The sequence below is a fragment of the Elephas maximus genome, chromosome 8 (assembly GCF_024166365.1).
Source record: "Elephas maximus indicus isolate mEleMax1 chromosome 8, mEleMax1 primary haplotype, whole genome shotgun sequence".
Classification (NCBI taxonomy): domain Eukaryota; kingdom Metazoa; phylum Chordata; class Mammalia; order Proboscidea; family Elephantidae; genus Elephas; species Elephas maximus.
In genome coordinates, this window is record NC_064826.1 from 92,136,923 (window position 1) to 92,154,914 (window position 17,992).

At 48.4% G+C, this 17,992-nt stretch overlaps 2 protein-coding genes across 3 annotated transcripts in view; both read left to right on the forward strand.

The window, feature by feature from the left end:
- The first annotated feature begins 744 nt into the window (after nucleotides 1-744).
- Nucleotides 745-5,502, forward strand: INMT (indolethylamine N-methyltransferase). Its single transcript, XM_049893900.1, has 3 exons — nucleotides 745-898; nucleotides 2,633-2,840; nucleotides 3,861-5,502. The coding sequence occupies exons 1-3, from the start codon at nucleotides 745-747 to the stop codon at nucleotides 4,288-4,290; spliced, it is 792 nt and encodes a 263-aa protein (XP_049749857.1). The 3' UTR covers nucleotides 4,291-5,502.
- A 10,431-nt stretch (nucleotides 5,503-15,933) lies between these two features.
- The window catches only part of MINDY4 (MINDY lysine 48 deubiquitinase 4), a 158,354-nt gene continuing 156,295 nt past the window's right edge, over nucleotides 15,934-17,992 (forward strand). For both annotated transcript variants that reach the window (XM_049893532.1, XM_049893531.1), the window contains exon 1: nucleotides 15,934-16,111. In XM_049893532.1, coding sequence (XP_049749489.1) covers nucleotides 16,049-16,111 — 63 coding nt within the window. In that variant the 5' untranslated portion in view covers nucleotides 15,934-16,048. The remainder of the gene's footprint in view (nucleotides 16,112-17,992) is intronic.

Here is a 17,992-nt window from a genome sequence, read left to right on the forward strand (position 1 = left end):
CTTGATCCTGCAACCGACTCGTCATCCTCTGACCTCTGGTTGTTGGAGACATCAGCCAGTAGCCTGCTGTCTGACCTGTGGATTATGGAATTCTCCAGCTTCTGCAACCCTGTGTGACAGCAGCCTGCCATCTGACTTGCCAATTTTGAGTTTGCCAGCCCCTGCAACCATATGAGTCAGGAGAAGCCTCCAGCCTGATGCCTGACTCATGGATTTGGGACTTGCCAGGTTACATAACTACATGAGCCATTTCCTTAAAATAAATCTCCCTCTGTACATATATATGCACTCTTTCTCCTTTCCCCTCTCTTTCTACATACATATATATAGACGTGACCTCGCTATGAACTCAGTTGTGATCTTAGCCCTCACAGCCAGTGAGGGGTACAAGCAGATGGGGAAACTGAGGCTTGACACCTGCCCAAGGTCATGTAGCAACAGCACATGGCTGGCAGAGTTGAGAGTGGGACCCAGGGCTGGGCACCATCAATTATCCTAAGGGATGTGGGTCTGTCCCTAGAAAAAGTAAAGCTAGGGCAGCTGTGGCCTTAGCTGTGATGGCTCTGGGTTTAGAGGAATTTCAGTTAATGTGTGTCTCTCCTACCCACTGCAGACGGGGTGGCTCAAGAAGAGGCTGGCCTGAGAGAAGCAAGGGGGTGGGCAGTGTTCCGGGGTGGAGCCTGGAGCATCCGGAGCCTTCATAAACCTGGGCAGGCGGGAGCAGTGCAAGCACAAGGGGCCACCATGGAGGGCAGCTTCACGGGAGAAGATGAGTACCAGAAGAATTTCCTGCCCAGGGAATACCTGGCCACCTACTGCAGCTTCAACAGTGGCCCAGCACCTGAGGCCGAGGTGCTCAAGTTTAACCTGGAGTGTCTCCACAAGACCTTTGGTCCTGGTGAGTGGAGGGGCGGTCCTTCTCCCTGGGTTTCTAGGGACAGGGAGAAGGAGTCCCAGGAGAGCAGCCTGGGTTGAAGCCTGGTTTTCTCTGGGGCTGCAGGGGCTGGGGAAGAGGGAGCTGGTCAGGCTCTTCCACTCTCTTTGGGCAAGTGTATGTGGGGTCTGTCTCCTCACAGCCCAGGAGCTGCATGCTCAAACAGAGCAGGGATAGGGGAATGCGTGGGACATGGGGGGGAAGGGGATGAGGGATGTGTGTGAGGGGAGAGTACTGCATCTTGCAGTTTCCAAAATGCCCCCCCACCCCCTGTTAGCTCCTAGGTCTTTGAGGTGGGACAGGGAAGGCTTTCCAGCTCACAAGTCCAGCCCTGCCCTTCCACAGCCAGGTCTCTGAGAACAGAGAAGGCCAAGGGCAGACAGCAGGATTGAGCAGGGTTAGAGTCACCCCACCCCGAGAGTGTGGAGCCCACATGCAGCTGTGGCAAGTATCTGGAAAAGTCAGAAGTGCTTTGCGGGGTCTCAGCACTGTCATGAACCTGTTGGTAAGGCCTTCAGCGTCCAAGGGCCTTGATTACACTACCTGTAAAATGGACACATAGTAGCCCCTGGCCTCCCAGTGAATTGCCCTCCCCCACCCCCACCATACATGGGGATTCAATCCTGGCCTCTGGGCTCATTTAGCCATACCTTCCTTCTGGGTACTTGATTGGGGACTGTGAGAGTGAATCTCCTGAGCCAGCTCTGGGCTGGGGGCAGGAAGGAGTGAAGAAGCTGCTGAGCCTGGTGGTGCAGACTAGTGCGGAGGCAGAAATCAGAGACCAGGCTGGTGGGCTCTGAGCCCAAGTGGAGCCATGTTTTCAAGCCCGGCTCCACGTGGAATGTTGGAAGTTACACTTCATTCCAGCTTCTTGGTGACCTTCAGCTCACCCCGGCTGCCTTTCTGGGTCATGTCCTTCTCAAAACCCTGGTTCCTGTTCTTGGCCAAGTTCCCCACCCCGCACCTCATCCAATGGAACACATCCAGGCCAGGCTGGACATCAGGGGAAGCTTCCTGCCAAACTTAGGGTCACTGTCCCCAGATGTCCTCTCTGTCTGCTTCAGCCAGAATCTTCTCCAGAGCAGGGCCTGGAGGGACTGTGGTAACGATCTTGGCTGAAAGTCATCAGGCTAACTGTTTAACTTTTCTCAGACTCAGTTTTTTAATCAGTAAAATGGAAATAAAAATAGCCGTCCCTACACAGGGCGATTCTGAGGTATAAATTGAAATAAATGAATATAAAATATATAGCACTGTGTTTGGCATGTAGAGTCCCGGGGTTAACACACTCAGCTGCTAACCAAAAGACGGGAAGTTTGAGCCTACCCAGAGGCCCCTTGGAATAAAGCCCTGGTGATCTATTTCTAAAAAATACATCCTTGAAAATCCTGTGGAACACAGTTCCACTCTGACGGACACAGGTTTGCCATGAGTGAGAGTCGACTCCATGGCAGGTGTTTTTTTTTTTTTTTTTTTCCGTTTGGCATGTAGGAAACCATCAATTCATGATCACTGTCATTATCGGGGCTGCTTTCCCCTTGAGCAGGACTAGGACCTACTCCTCCTTGCCCCGAAATCTGTCTTGGGCCCCATTTCTTTCACCTCCATCCCCCTTCCCCTAGCAGGGTCTAGCATTCAAAGACTACCTCAGCTCTCAGACTCTCAGACGAGTCTCAGCCATCTCGTCCCCTCCCTCAGGGGGCCTCAAAGGGGACACCCTGATCGACATCGGCACAGGCCCTACCATCTACCAATTGCTCGCCGCCTGTGAGTCCTTCCAAGACATCACCCTTTCAGACTTAACTGATCGCAACCGGGAGGAGCTAGAAAAGTGGCTGAAGAAGGAGCCAGGGGCCTATGACTGGTCCCCGGCTGTGAAATATGCTTGTGAGCTGGAGGGAGACAGGTAAGGGCTTGAAGGGTGAGTTGGTGGGGGGATCCCTCGGGAGCTGGACATCAACTCCCTTCTCAGAGGGCTCTCTGGCCTGTTACCTATGACACACTCAGGACAACAGCAGCTTTAGGAATGTGTATCTGATCCCAGGACTGTGTTGCATTGTTATACAGGCAGACTGACCACTGAAGACCAGATGGTGGGGCCTTTTCTTCCAGTCAGTCAGTTTCTGTCTGTCTCTATATCTATTTATGTGTCTGTCTCTATAGCCATCTATATGTCTGTCTGCCTGTCTATCTACCCATCCATCCATCATTCATCTATCTACTATCTATCATTTATCTACCCCATCTCCTTCAATTATCTTTATCTATTGTCACTGTATTGCATATAAGGACATGACCCCGCCATACAGTCTCAGTACTCACATGCTGGTAACGCCACGCACGTGTGTCTTCCCTGGCCCTTGCCTCCTGCCTTCCCCCACCAGAGGTCATCACTGATCTGAACTTTATAATTCCCTTGCTTTTTAAAAATGATTTTAAAAAGTATTTATGTACATCTAGACAACCTGTTTTTTTTTTTAGATTTATTCACTTTTGTACTTTATAGCAGACTAATTTGCCCTGTTATCTTCTATAATGCACTTGTTACCATTCGGCATTATATTTTTAAGATCTGTACATCCATATAGTATGTGTAGCTAATTCATTAATTCATCCATCCATCCAATGTTTACTGAACGCCCAATCCACACTGGGGACTCCTTGTGTCTTCTGGGGATCAAGAGGAAGGGTCCACATGGATTCAGAGAGAGGAAGGTTTCTGTAATTCATCTGGTCCCTCTCTCACCATTTTCCTGCTAGGGAAACTGAAGTGCAGATTAGGGAAGAGCCTGCTATTAGGTCACACTAGGACTGAGGAATACCAATCCTCTGGGTCTAGAGATAACCCTCCTCTGCTGGTCACAGCGGCTGAGAGTTCCTTTGGGACCTAGATGTGCCTCCCCTGAGCATTACCCTCTCTCTGCAGCGGCCGGTGGCGGGAGAAGGAGGAGAAGCTTCGAGCTGTGGTAAAGCGAGTGCTCAAGTGCGACGTCCACCTGGGTAACCCACTGGCCCCGGCTGTGCTGCCCCCAGCTGACTGCGTGCTCACCCTGCTGGCCATGGAGTGTGCCTGCTGCAGCCTGGACACCTATCGTACTGCGCTGCGCAACCTCGCCTCGCTGCTCAAGCCGGAGGGCCACCTGGTGACCTCGATCATTCTCAGGGTCTCGTGCTACATGGTGGGGAACCACAGGTTCTCCTCTGTGGCCCTGGAGAAGGAGGAGGTGGAGCAGGCTGTCCTGGATGCCGGCTTCGACATTGAGCAGCTTTTGCATAGCCCCTGCAAATACTCCCCCGCCAATGCTGCCAGCTCCGGGGTCTGTTTCATTGTGGCCCGCAAGAGGCCTGAGCCCTGAGCTGGGCTGGCCAGCAAGGGCTCTGGTCAGGCACTGAGGCCTTGGCCATCTATCTGCTAGTGAAGGGTTAGGCATGAATAGGGTATAGCAGCCCCTGCTTTCAACATACATTCCATTTTCTGAAATTCTGGGGCTCTGACATTCTTGTTTTAGGATTATAAGTTTCCAACAGCCTTATTCTAGGATCCTAGGAGTAGAATATTTCATTTTCTAGTATACTAAGCCTGATAGTTACCCTCAGATGCTCTGTGACCCCCATGTGACTGCAGAGCACCCAGGGACATGGTTTCAGAATCTTTACCCTGTGTATCTGAGACAAGGATGCCTCCCGTGTAATGTTGTGTTGGTAAATGTTTAACAACCAGCTCTTAAAAAAAGAGAGAGAAAGAACCACTGAATTGTGTTGATTGCCAGTTTCCACGGTGTAAATACTCCCACCATGATTAATTTCAAACTGTCAGTGGTTTAAGGGACAGCTCACACAATTCCTAAAAAGTTAACAATTTGAAGTTGAGATGACAAATTTGGGACACAACTGCATTTGATTTTATCCTGTATTTTATCTAGCAACCCCCTTCCAGACCTACTCATCCAGCCCCAGAGTAGGAAGAGGCACAGCCCAGGAATCAGGGCTATTGCCAGCCCATAAGGGGCTTCTACAGATGGAGGCAGTGCAGAAAGGTGCCCCTCTGAGCTACCTGAGAAGAGGTGCTCCCTCTCCCTCAGGGAGGACTATGAGAACAAGGTGCCCCTTCTGGGCAGACCAATTAGAGAAAGGTGCCTCTTCCTCAAGGTTGACCTGGCCCCACCCCTGAACATCTTTCAGCCCCCTCCCTCCCTGTGTCCCCAGATTCTTGGTGTGGGGCACACCCTGCACAGCTGAACACGGCGACCCTGACAAGAGTCAGGAGACTGGATTTTAGTTCCAGCCCTGCCACTAATTTGCTGACTGATTTGGGGTGAATCTTTTCACTTCTCTGGGCCTCACTTTCCCTATCTGTGAAGTGGGGAGTATGGGACCTAATCTGATCATCTACAAAAAGGTCAAGATTAGGAAATCATGAATGTAAAAAGTGCTTTGAAAAGTAAAAGGTTTTATACAAATTGACCTCTTGATATTATTTTCCTAAAGGGTCAGGGCTGGAATGGCCCTTAGAAATCAGTCCAATCCTTTTGTTTTACAGTCCAGAAAGCTGAGGTTTCAAGAGGCTAAGTGCCTTGCCTGGAGATACACAGCAAGTTGTTGACAGAGTTGGAGTGAGAATCAGATTTCCTGAATCCTTGTGCAGTGGACCCTCCGCTCCACTAGATGTCCCCCTTGGAAGGGCATAGAAAGCCCTTCTTCCCCTTGCTTCTCCCTAAAAAAAAAAAAATCTCCCTAGCACAGGCTTATTTTTATAGCAGCAGTCCTAGCAGCAGAACCTCGTTTTGCAGATCACGCTTTACCCCAGGAAGAACATAAGTCCCAGCTCTTTCCCAAATGTGTTAGTTTAAGTAGACCCCTCTCTGCACTTGGCAGGAGAGGCATTGTATATGTGGAATGATCAACAGGCTACGGAAGATTGGTGCCCAGCAGGCATGATATCCTGAGAGCCTGTGACCTGGGACAGGAGAAGGTCAGAGACTAAGATGAGGTGGTTTAGAGAAGATGGACCTTGACCCACAGGCTGTTTTCAGCACAGGTGAGGTTCTGCTGAGGCAGCCAAAGAGAGGATGGTTTCCACAAGATGGCAGGTGGGCAACGTCCGGGAAAGGAGATTGCTGAGGAAAGGAAGCTACAAACAGGTCCCTCCTTACAAGGTCAGGACCTACCATAGAATGAGATCTGACCTTTTTGCAGACAAGAGATACAGAATCCAAACTAGGGGCCTCCCTTGTTGGCAGCTCAGAGCTAAGAGCCAGCCAGGTGTCTTGGGGAAAGAAGATGGGTGAGGTGGTGGAGGAAAACAGCAGGGGCTTGTGAAAGCTGCCTAGGTTGTTAACATGGGTCCGCCTGGGCTGAATGACTGTGCTATGTACTTACCGTGTATCTGTCTGAAGATAACTTGTACTCTCCACATGCTTTACTAAAACATTTTGTTTCACTCTGACCAGTGGGCAGAATCTGTGATATGCTGATGAGACAATGGGGGGATGGAATCTTTGGAGAAGAAAGCCTCATTGTGGTTGGAAAAAGGAAACTTCTTCTGCTTGGGGGCAGGATAGGTGGACCTGTGGGCCATGACTCCTTTTGTGCAGTAATTCAATAAAGGGCTAGCTACTGAGGATGATGCTATATTGGCGAGGAGTGCAAACAATACAAAACCCAACTGTGGTGGCTTTACCAATATATATATATTTTACCTTCTCATGTAACAATGCCAGGCCTTGGTTCAGTGACACAATGGTAATAGGGTTAACATCTCTGTGATTAACTTAGTGTTTCCTCATGGCTGCAAGGTGGTTACTGTAGTTCCAGGCATCATGCCTAAGTCCAAGGTAGGGAGATAGGGGAAAAGCGGACTTTGTTAGTGATATTTGTATCTTTTATCGAGAAAGCAAAGGCCATTCCAGAAACTCCCTAGCAGATGTTGGTTATGTCATGTGGACCACCACTAGCTGCAAGGCAGGCTGGGAAAGGAAGTATTTCACTTTCCTAGTCTAATAGTAGAGGTGGGATGGGGAGAAGTAGGGTTACATAAGTATGGGTTAGCTAGCAACTGGCCTCTGCCACATTCTTTTTGGGTTAAGCACAGCTGGTCCCACTCTCTTGATTCCTATACTCCAAGCCTAGTATCTGGAGCCATCTCTGCCTCTTCCATTCTCTGTGGCAGCTTCAGAAGGGCCATGGGCTTGGCAGGAACAAGATACCAGGAAATTGCTGTGTCAATATCATTGGCCTTCTGGTGGGTGAGTCCACCCCTACATTGTGAGCCCCACTGGATAGGAGGCAGCACCCTCATCTCAGACAGAGCATGTACCCAGCTGTGGCATGGCCCACTGGGCCCCTCTGTGACTCAGCTGGATGTGAGAAGGGCCTCTCTGGACCATGCTAATGCCTCAGGCCTCTTTCCCATGTTCCCTCGTGGGATCTCCTGGGAGCTGGGTGAGATCCTGTTCTTAGAAGTCAGTGACTCAATCTCCTCTACTTCCAAGACTCTGTTCTCTGTATGGCAGCTACTTCTTGGGCACCAGAGTGGGAAGGTGGGAGAGGGTGTGTCCAGCGTGACAGTTGGAGACACTCCTCTCCAGCTCTCCTTGGGCCCTCCCAGTGCTGTGAATATATTTGTCTGTCTCATGTCGTTTCATCTTCTCCCTGGATGCCAGCACCAGGCTCACCCTGGATGTGTTTTATGGCCTCCCATGCCTCCTTGGGGGCAGCTCCAGTTTGGGATCTTCCCTGCTTGACTACCCAAGCCTTCAACTCCATCTCATTCCACAGATTCTGCACTCCACTTGCCCTTTTTGGGGTGCTCGTTACATCAGGGCTGAACTCCTTCAGTGCCTGTCCTGGAGGAGTGGGATAGATAACAAACACATAGACCATGTGCTAATGTTAACAGTGAGCACCCTCATACTACTTATTGAGCAGCGGATACTTCTACAAACCATATAAACTCATTTAATTCTCACGATACCCCTATATGGAAGACTTTATTTTTATCCCCATTGAAACTGAGGGACATAGCTAAAAGACTTTCTCAAAGTCACATAGCTCCTAAGTGGCTGAATGAAGTTTATGGACCCAGGCAGAGTAGCTAAAGAGCCTGAGAACTTAACCTGTATGTTACACTGTCATCTTACAGAACCCTAGGAAAATGTCCAATGGCCTCGGGGAAGTCCAGGAAGGGTCCATGCAGATGACCTTTAAGCTGGGCTTTAAGAAGTCAGTAGTTTACTCGTAGAGGCATTGGTAGTTCAATGGTGAAATTTTCACCTTTTGTGCGGGAGACCTAGGTTTGATTCCTGGTCAATGCACAATCATTGCCCGTCTATCAGTGGAGGCTTGCATGTTGTTATGATGCTGAACAGGTTTCGGCAGAGCTTCCAGGCTAAGAAAGGCCTGGAGATCTACTTCTGAAAATCAGTCAGTGAAAACCCGATGTATCACAGCAGTGCAATCTGCACCTGGTCATGGGGATGGCGCAGAACATGGTAGCATTTCATTCTGTTGTGCATGGGTTCGCCATGAGTCAGGGGTCAACCTGACAGCAGCTAAAGCAATAGTTAATTAATATCTAATGGGGAGAAGGAGGGCCGGCCATTCCTGGCAGAGGGAAAACTTTGGGTGTCATGGCTAATTAGGACCCATCTCCAGTTCATAGTCACCACTCCACCGGTCCTCAAGTGGCATGAATGAGAAAACAAGACACAGGCTGTTAGCTACTGTCTTAGTCATCTAGTGCTGCCGTAAGAGAAATACAAGTAGATGGCTCTAACAAAGAGAAATTTATTTCCTCACAGTAAAGTGGGCTTAAGCCCAAATTCAAGGCATCAGCTCCAAGGGAAGGCTTTCTCTCTCTGTCGGCTCTGGAGGAAGGTCCTTGTCCTCAGTCTTCCCATGGTTGAGGAGCTTCTCAGGCGTAGGGACCCCGGGTCCAAAGAACGAGCTCTGCTCCTGGTGCTGCTTTCTTGGTAGTATGAGGTCCCCTGTCTTCCTGCTTGCTACTATCTTTTATATCTCAGGAGACACAATCCAATCCTGTAGGTCGAGTCCTGCTTCACTAACACAACTGCTGCCCATCCTCCCTCATTAACATCACAGAGGCAGGATTTACAACATTTAGGAAAATCACACAATACCAGGAATCATGGCCCAGCCAATTGATACACACATTTTTGAGAGGACATAATTCACCATGACAGTTACAGGCTCTCATGAGATTTTATTATGTGTGTAGTAGCCCCTGCCCCCCGCCCCTCACCCCTATATCACGCTATGGGAATCAAGTAACCTCAGGCCGAGCCAGACTTGGAGAAAGTCTTTCACAAAGATTTTACAGGCTCCAAAATTATATTAAATTTCTAATCTCCTTGCAACACAAGACTCTAACCCCACGTCCTTGTGGTGCAGCTGGGGGTGGTGGGTGGAGTGGCGAAGAGAAGGAGGAAGCCCTGAGACGAGAAGCATCTTGCTGACAGCACAGGCTTATCTTCCCTAGTGACCTCTTGGCAGGCGAGGACCCCCAGGCTCCATCTGAAACGGAGAATGCTGCACATCTGTTATCCCATGGGAATCTCAAAAAACCCCAAATTCCTTCTTTTTCCTAGAGCTCTGAGCAAGCCCAAGGGTGGGAGACGTGGTTGTTTACTGGAGGCATTTTAACTTGCTTGGGTAGGAAGGAAAGGAACAGAGTCTGGTCATTGTAGTCATCCCAGCTTAAATGTCAGCATCGAGAGCCTGGAGAAGTTTCAGTAGGTAACTCCTATCCTCCTTAGAGAAAATGATACTCAGACTTAAAGTTGTGCTTGGGCACAGAGGTGGGAAAGGCCCGGGCCTGTTTGGGGATCTGTGTCTGCAGGACACAGGCTCTGAGTTCTGTGCATATCCGGGCACACATGTGGGAGTGCTGAGTGTGGTAAGTGTATGGGGAGGAGGTGTGCACACCATGATTTGAGATCCTTAGAAAAAAAGAACCAGACGTGCTTTTTTATTGATTCATTTATTGTGCTTTAAGTGAAAGTTTACAAATCAAGCCAGTCTCTCATACAAAAACTTGTACACATCTTGCTATATACTCCTAGCTACTCTCCCCCTAATGAGACAGCACACCCCTCCTCTCTACCCTGTGTTCCCCGTGACCATTCAACCAGCTCCTGTCTCCCTCTGCTTTCTCATGTAATCTCCAGACAGGAGCTGCCCACGTAGTCTCATGTGTTTACTTGAGCCAAGAAGCTTACTCCTCACCAGTATCATTTCCTGTCTTATGGTCCTGTCCAATCCTTCTTTGAAGCACTGGCTTTGAGAATGGTTCCAGTCTTGGGCTGACAGAGAGTCCGGGGACCATGACATCCAGGGTCCATCCAGACTCAGTCAGACCATTAAGTCTGGCCTTATTACGAGAATTTGTGGCCTGCATCATACTGTTCTCCTGCTCTATCAGGGATTCTCTGTTGTGTTCGCTGGCAGGGCAGCCATTGGTGGTAGCCAGGCACTGTCTAGTTCTTCTGGTCTCAGCGTGATGTAGTCTCTGGTTTATGTGGCCCTTTCTGTCTCCTGTGCTCATATTTACCTTGTGTCTTTGGTGTTCTTTATTCTCCTTTGCTCCAGGGAGGTTGAGACCAATTGATGCATCTTAGATGGCTGCTTGCTAGCATTTAAGACCCTGGATGCCCCAGAGGTGCTTTTGAAACATCAGAACTCTAGTGTTCTAGAGATTATTAGTTGTCCTCTCAAGTCTATGATGCCCATCATCTCCTTCTTCATAGTAATAGAATTTGTAGCCCAAACATTTCCGGGCCTCCTTTGCACATGCATATGAACTAGTGTCTTGGATGATGATGACACTATTGTTTTGGGGACCATGCTTTGGGAACAATTGCCCCAGGGTGTTGCCTTTTTCTTCATGGTCAAATGTACAGCAGTGCTCTGGCTGGCAGGAGAAGAAAAAGTATAGAAATGGGACCTGGCCTTCAGGTACTGCCTTTTCATTTCATTGATGAGAACTTTTTTTTTTTTAAGTACCATTCATTCATTTATAAATAATAATTGTTCTTTGTATCAGTTAGTGTTCCTTTAAAATTTTTTATTTATTTACTTATTGTTGTTGAGAATATACACAGCGAAACATACACCAATTCAACAGTTTCTACATGTGCAATTCAGTGTCATTGATTACATTCTTCAAGTTGTTCAACCATTCTCACCCTCCTTTTCTGAATTGTTTCTCCCCCATTAAAATAAACTCACTGCCTCCTAAGTTTCCTATCTAATCTTTCCAGTTCTGTTGTTGTCAATTTGATTCCATATAGTTAGTTCTTAAAAGAGCATCATGCTCAAGGCAGACATTCTTTACTAGTTAAACTGTTGTTTGGCTTGAATAAGACTTCAGGGGATACCATTGGTGAGACCTTAGTCTCATGGCCACATCCAACTGCAAGGAAGGCTGGGAAATGCAGAGTGGTGGGAAGCCATTTGCCCAGCTCTAAATATATGACTCGATGGTATCTAACAACAAAAACATACCACTATGAATGAAGGGAAGAATGGATTTTAGTGAACAATCAGCAGACTTGGCCATAGGGCTTTGTGGGTGATTTCCATTCATTTATAGGACTTGAGTCAGATTTTTTATGCAGAATGCTTCCCTAGGGGACATGACAGTTAATTTTATGTGTCAGCTTAACTAGGCTGTGGTGCCCAGTTGTTTGGTCACACGCTAGTCTAGGTGTTGCTGTGAGGTATTTTGTAGATGTGACTAAAGTTTACGATCAGTTGACTCTAAGTAATGCAGACTACCCTCCATAATCTGGGTGGGCCGCATCCAATCAGTTAAAGGCTTTAAGAGAAAAAAAAACTGAGGTTTCCCAAGGAGAAGCAATTTGGCTTCAAGACTAATTTAGACATCCTGCTGAAGTTTCCAGCCTGCCACTTGGCCTACTGAGTTTTGACTCAAGAATGCCAGAGTCTCCAGACTGCTCCCTGACTTATGGATTTTGGCCTTGCCAGCCCCCAGAACTGTGTGTGTCTCCTCCTGACAGTGAAGAGGTCTGGGATGCTTTGGGCTGAGTGAAAGGTCAAGAGCCACACTAGGTTGTGGCTGTCCCACCTCATCCTGCTGGACCTGATTGGGGGCTGAGTCCTTGCTCCATTTCCAGTCTCACATTGGTGACTACATGAATTGGGAGGTGATGGTGAGACAGGGTTGGTGGAGAATGTGAGGGTGAGCTGTTCCTTCATGTTGCCAAGGACAGTGGCCTGTGCTGGACCCTTGTTCTGACCTCTGGGGATTGTGGCCAGTCAGCTGGAAAAGTCTGAGAGCTGCCTCATTAGAAAGACTTTCACGATGTCCTTCCAACCCAGCTGATCCAGACATATTATACCTGGTCATATCCATGATCCCTGGAAAGGACATGATTATGGAGACACACAGTGTGCCTATTCTCTGGAACCCCCCTGACGCAGATAAAAGACCCAGCCCTGCCCTCAAGGAGCCCTCTGTTGTTGGGGGATATGTTTCAGCCATCCCCCTCTCTGGAGCATTCAGGAGGAGGCAGCACACTAACCTCACACACACAAAAAAACCCTTGCCCCCAAAGGCAGCAGGCTTGCCTGCCCACTCCAAGCCCCATATCACGCCGGATGCATCCCATTGCCAGAACCAAATGGGGCACCAGACAGAGTCCAGGGTTCCCCAAATGCCTGTGGTCACACACACACACAGGCAGGAGCTCACAGATTCCTATGTGCCCACAGCCACAGCTGTAGAGTGATGAGTATGATTTTACACGCATGTGCACGCACACACACACGTGCCTGTGCACACAAACACATACTCAAGCCCATACATGCAATATCCTTTCTCCTCTCTGTGAAAGCCGTGATATGAGGCAAGACCACTAAAACCGTTCCTCCAATGTAAAGTCCATCGAATCCCCCTCTCCCCTCTGTTTATCTCTGGTTCTCTCTCTTCCCTGCCCTCTTTTCCTCCTTTCTTTCCTTCCTTCCTTCCTTCTGGACCTCAGGGGCACAGAACTAGACTATCACAAGCTTCAGCCAATGGCATCTTCTCATCATTGGTCCCCACAAAGATATCTTTTATTAACTAATGAATCAATAAAAATAACACAACAAACTTTTATAAAACAAATAACCTAATGACATTTAACACTCTGACAGTTACCTTTACCTTGTTATTCACATCTCTGGGTTGTTTATCATAAAGAGCCCAAGTACCATTTACATTCTGATGGGAGAGGAGGGCTCCCTTGCAGTGCTCGGTGGGATGGTCCTGTTCACAGAAACGTGATGTGGAGACCTCAGGAGGCCTTGTGGGGATCTATGGAGAGGAATGGATCCTAGGATGTAATTCAGCCTCATTCTCAACTTTCTGCCAGGACACCCTCTGCCCTTCCCATGTGGACCAGGCTATTTTCTTTTACTAGAGTTCCTAAGGTTAAGTTTGCTGTATCCCTGGAGGCCAGCAATGTGCCTGAAAGAACGACTTCTTGTGCTTCCCTTGCTTAACCATTCCATTCCAACGTGTTAAGAAGGTGCACAGTCAGAAGTTTCACACACACACACATATGTAGCCTACATTTTTTCTGGATTACCGATTGTTGCAATAGCCTCTTAACTGGTTTCCCTGCTTCCACACTTGCCCCTCTACAGTCTATTCGCAACACAGAAATCTGAAGGATCTTGTCAAACCCTAAGTCAGATCCTGTCTCCCCTCTGCTCCAAACCCTCCAAAGGATTCCCAATTTGGAGTAAAAGCTGAGGTCCCTCTGATGCCCACAGGCCTGCACTGTCTGGTCCCTGTTTCCTTCCATCACACCCCTCACTGCCCCCCTCTCCTCCTCCCCAGGTTCACAAGCACTCAGGCTCCATGCTGCCTTAGGATCTTTGCACTTGCTGTTTCCTCTGTCTGGAGTGCCCTTCCTCCAGGTAACTTCATGGCTCACACCCTCTCTTCCTTCAGGTTTTTGCTGAAATATTACTGCCTGAGTGCTTATCTGATCACCTTCTTAAAAATTGTAATCTCTGTTATCCATTAAAGGCTCTTCTATATTCCTTTTCTGTTTAAAAAAAAAAAAAAGGAAAAATCTGACGTTTTTTTAACCACCTGCTATGTTCTATATGTTTTATTTGTTTTTTGTCTACTTCTCCATTTCTCATCCCTTCCCATAAACAAAACAAAGCAAAACAAAACCAGTTACTGTTGAGTTGACTCTGACTCATAGCGACCCCATGTGTTGCAGAGTAGAACTGCACTCCATTGGGTTTTCAAGGTTGTGACCTTTTGGAAGCAGATCACCAGACCTTTTTTTTGAAATGCCTCTGGGTGGATTTGAATCACCAACCTTTCGGTTGGTAGTCAAGCGCTTAACTTTTTGTGCGACTTCAAAAAGGGCATATATTTTACAGTGCCGAATCCTCAGCACCCATACCCTTGGCTTATGGTAAGGGCTCAGTAAATACTTATTAATGAATTAATGAATTTTTGTTCTTTGCCCGCATTTCAACCTGATCTGCCTGCATGGAGGAGAATCCTTTCTCTTCTGACTACACAACACCTACAATCTGTGATCCACAGTCTCCTGCCTAAACACCATCTGCTTTGTATTATTCTCTCATGACTCCACATTCACTCTGTGTCTTCTAGCTGGAACACGAGGTCCCTGGATGAGGACCATGCTGTCTCCTGCAGCTCTGCCCTCCCTACCCTGCCACGTGCACAGTCTCCCACAGCGCTAAGTGCTCAAAAGAGACATCTCAAAAACCCGTTGCACCCTAGTGGGGGCAAAATGGCTAGGGATGGTTATGCAGTCCCCATGTTACAGCCATTTCCCAGGCAGTCTGGGTGGTGTGGCATTTTCCAAGTGTGGTTCACCTGCCACTGGTGGTCTACAAGATGGTTCTAGATGCACACATTTCATCTTTCTGGTTATGCATTTATTTTAACGTGTTCCAGAAATATAACAAGTACATCAAATCCAATGAGAATAGTGGCTATTACTGCTTGAAAACACTCTCCTTTTAAAATCAATTTATGTAAATTTACCACCACCCATCTGTCAGTTTGTCCTACTGTGGTGGCTTGCATATTGCTATGATGCTGGAAGCTGTGCCATTGGTATTTCTATGGTGAGGATGATGCTGGACAGGCAACATTTCATTCTGTTGTACATAAGGTTATCACGAGTAGTTGACTTGATGGTATCCATCTATTGATGGTATCTTCTAATCTACCCATCTAAATTTAAAAACGTGCAAGTCAGTTTAGAGAAAATAATACCTACGCAGTAATTTTTTTTTTTTTACGTAGTAATGTAGGTGATGTGAAGGTGGTCCTCAAATGACTGAAATCTGGGGAAACTGATACTGAGCAAAGGCATGGGCTTGGTTGGAATCCCTGCTCTGCTTGGCCTTGGCTGTGTGGCCTTCAACAAAGTCAGTGTCCCGTTTTAAAGAATGGGGCCAATAGTAACTGTCTTGGCTGGAATCGGGTCAAAGATGTGATGATACTGTGTGTAAAATAAATGATGGTCTCATGATGGGAATGCAGACAGCAGGGAGGCAGGTAACTTGTCCTTTAGTTTCAGGATTGAGTGGTTGAGTAAGCAGAGTCCTGGGCCTCCTTGTCCCACATAGTCCCAGCCAGCCAAGGCAGGGGCCAGCTGGGGTGCTGTGGGTAAAACCTTGGCAAGGGGCGGAGGGGCTCTTCTCTATGGGTTTATTCCTCCAGGAACAGGGAGTTAGGTATTCTTCCCATTTTGTGTCTTGGAAGTGGAAACTCGATTGGAGCAGTCACTCGTTTTCAGCCACCCCGATGGCAAGGGGCAGAGCCAGGTCCTAGGCCCAGAGTCCATGTCCTGGACTCCGGGCCGCACTGTGGCTGCCCAGCTGCTGGCTCCTGCTGCTTTCAGACACGTTTAAAGGATGCTCCTCCCCTTCCCTCCCGCCTTCCCGCCTGCAGGCTCCCAGGGAAGGGGAGGAGTTCTCCCAGGCTCTGATGCCACCGTCACCACGGCAACACGGCCATACTGGCCCCAACGGACTGAGGGGCCTGGGGCTGCAGGGCTGGGCCGCGCTGGCCTCGTGGGCAGAGCCGGCAGCATGGACAGCCTCTTCGTGGAGGAGGTGGCCGCCTCCCTGGTGAGGGAGTTCCTCAGCAGAAAGGTAATGTCTTGCCCCCTCCAAAGCTCTGGGCCGCTTCTCTAATTTTGAGGGGGCAGTCTAGGGGTTCCCCTGGAACCTTTGTACCTTTGGGGTGGGGAAGACCTACCGCTGCCTGGTTTCCACCCCAGAGATGCCCCAACAAAAACGCCACTTGCCCTGGACAGGGGAAACTACATTTCCCAGGAGCCATTTCTGTTATTGGGCACTTCCTGCCAAGAGGGCAGGGGCTGCCTTGTCTGCCACCCTCCTAGATGCATCTTCTCTCCTGGGCGCGGGCAGAGGCCCAGGTGGGGTTGCAAGGACCGCCCCCCCCCCCCCGCCCTTTCTCTAACGCAGAGCTTAGTTCTCCTACACCGAGCACAGCATGCAGGCCTCAGCCAAGCCTGTAGGCCTTAACTGGCCGATCCCAAGAAATACTGCCTAGGGTAAAAACTTCCCCCAGAGGGAACAGGGAAGGCTGAAGAAAGTTCTTTATGGTCCAACCCTTGGGTTATTTGAATCAACAGTGGGAATCCTAGTCATTGCATGAATTTTATTTTTTAAGTTCTCCTTTTGTCTGTCTTAGAAGAGTTCTTGAAGTGTCCAGAAATTGGGGAGGTGCTTAACTGTCATCTTCCCTTGTGGTGGAGGTGGGGAAGGAGCTTGCTGGAAGTCCTATCCCATGCGAGTGTGGGGAAAGCATCATTTATTAAACACTGCGTGATGGAGGGCTTGCTATGAGCCAGGCATGGTTCTGTGTCTCAGGGTGTTGTATTGGCTGGGCAATGGGCAGTTGTCTGGGATTAAAATACACACACAAACAAAATAAACACGTAAATCTCTGGGTGAAGAAGTGGGAAGGACTCTGGAGTCAGACACGAATAACTGCTACTAGTTAGCAGTGTGAGCTTGGGTGTGTTATTCACTGATGTGAGCTTCAATTTCCTTATCTGCAAACAGGAATAATAAGGCCTACTCTTTGCAGGTTTATGATGAGGATTAATAATCACATATGGACAGCTCCCAAGCATAGTGTTTGGCGCATAGTAGATACTCAGCATCCTACCTCTTGTCTCTGATGTGTACCTGTTTTGAAAGTGCCCCTGTTTTCTTGCTTGTTTATATATTTAAAAAAAAAAAAAAAAACTCATGTAACATCATTGTATCTGTTGTTTCTGTGGCTAATTGTCCTTCTATCACCAAGTCATGGCTGCATTTTGGATATTAATGACACACCCTATGAGGCTGACTTCTGCCATCATGGCTTTTATGTCTGGGCCACCAAGACTAACTTCTCAGACAATACTCCCTTGTGTCTTTCCTTTCTTGATTACAAATGAAATCCAAAATCCTCACTTGACCTTCAAGGCTCCCCTAAGCTTGACCGTAACTTACCATCCCAATTTCCTTTCCATGTGCTTTCTCTGCTCTCTCCAAAGCCCACCCCAAGGCCCAGCTCCTCTAAGAGGCCTTGTCAGAAAAGTCCAGTTGGAATTACTGAATCATCTGGTCTGTGGTCCTCTCACTGGTGCTTATGTTATAGTTATTAATATATTCCTGTCTCACCTACTGGACAGACCTCAGAGCTGACACCAGCACTGGACGGGACCTTGGAATCGTCTAGTTCATCCTCCTCCTCCTGTTCCCGTCTTTTATCTGAGCACACTCAGGCCCTGAGAGTAGAAAGGAGCTGCCCTCAGTCTCTGAGAAAGGAGTGGGAGCTGAGACTGCCACCAGGTCTACCGCTTTTCTCATAGTCTTTCCTCCAGGGCAGAGACCCTGCGCCCCCCACAGGGCTTTCCACAGGCAGCTGCCCAGCAGCTATAACCAAGATATTGGCCATGACTTGAGTTCCCACCCTCGAGCTAGGCACCATCCTAGGTGCTCTCATAACAGTCATGA

Bases quoted from the DNA above. Each gene is read 5' to 3' on its own strand.
- INMT (XM_049893900.1), top strand. From the start codon at position 745: ATGGAGGGCAGCTTCACGGGAGAAGATGAGTACCAGAAGAATTTCCTG. The intron at 899-2,632 runs GTGAGTGGAGGG...CCCCTCCCTCAG, and splicing joins CCACAAGACCTTTGGTCCTG to GGGGCCTCAAAGGGGACACC. The intron at 2,841-3,860 runs GTAAGGGCTTGA...CTCTCTCTGCAG, and splicing joins TGTGAGCTGGAGGGAGACAG to CGGCCGGTGGCGGGAGAAGG.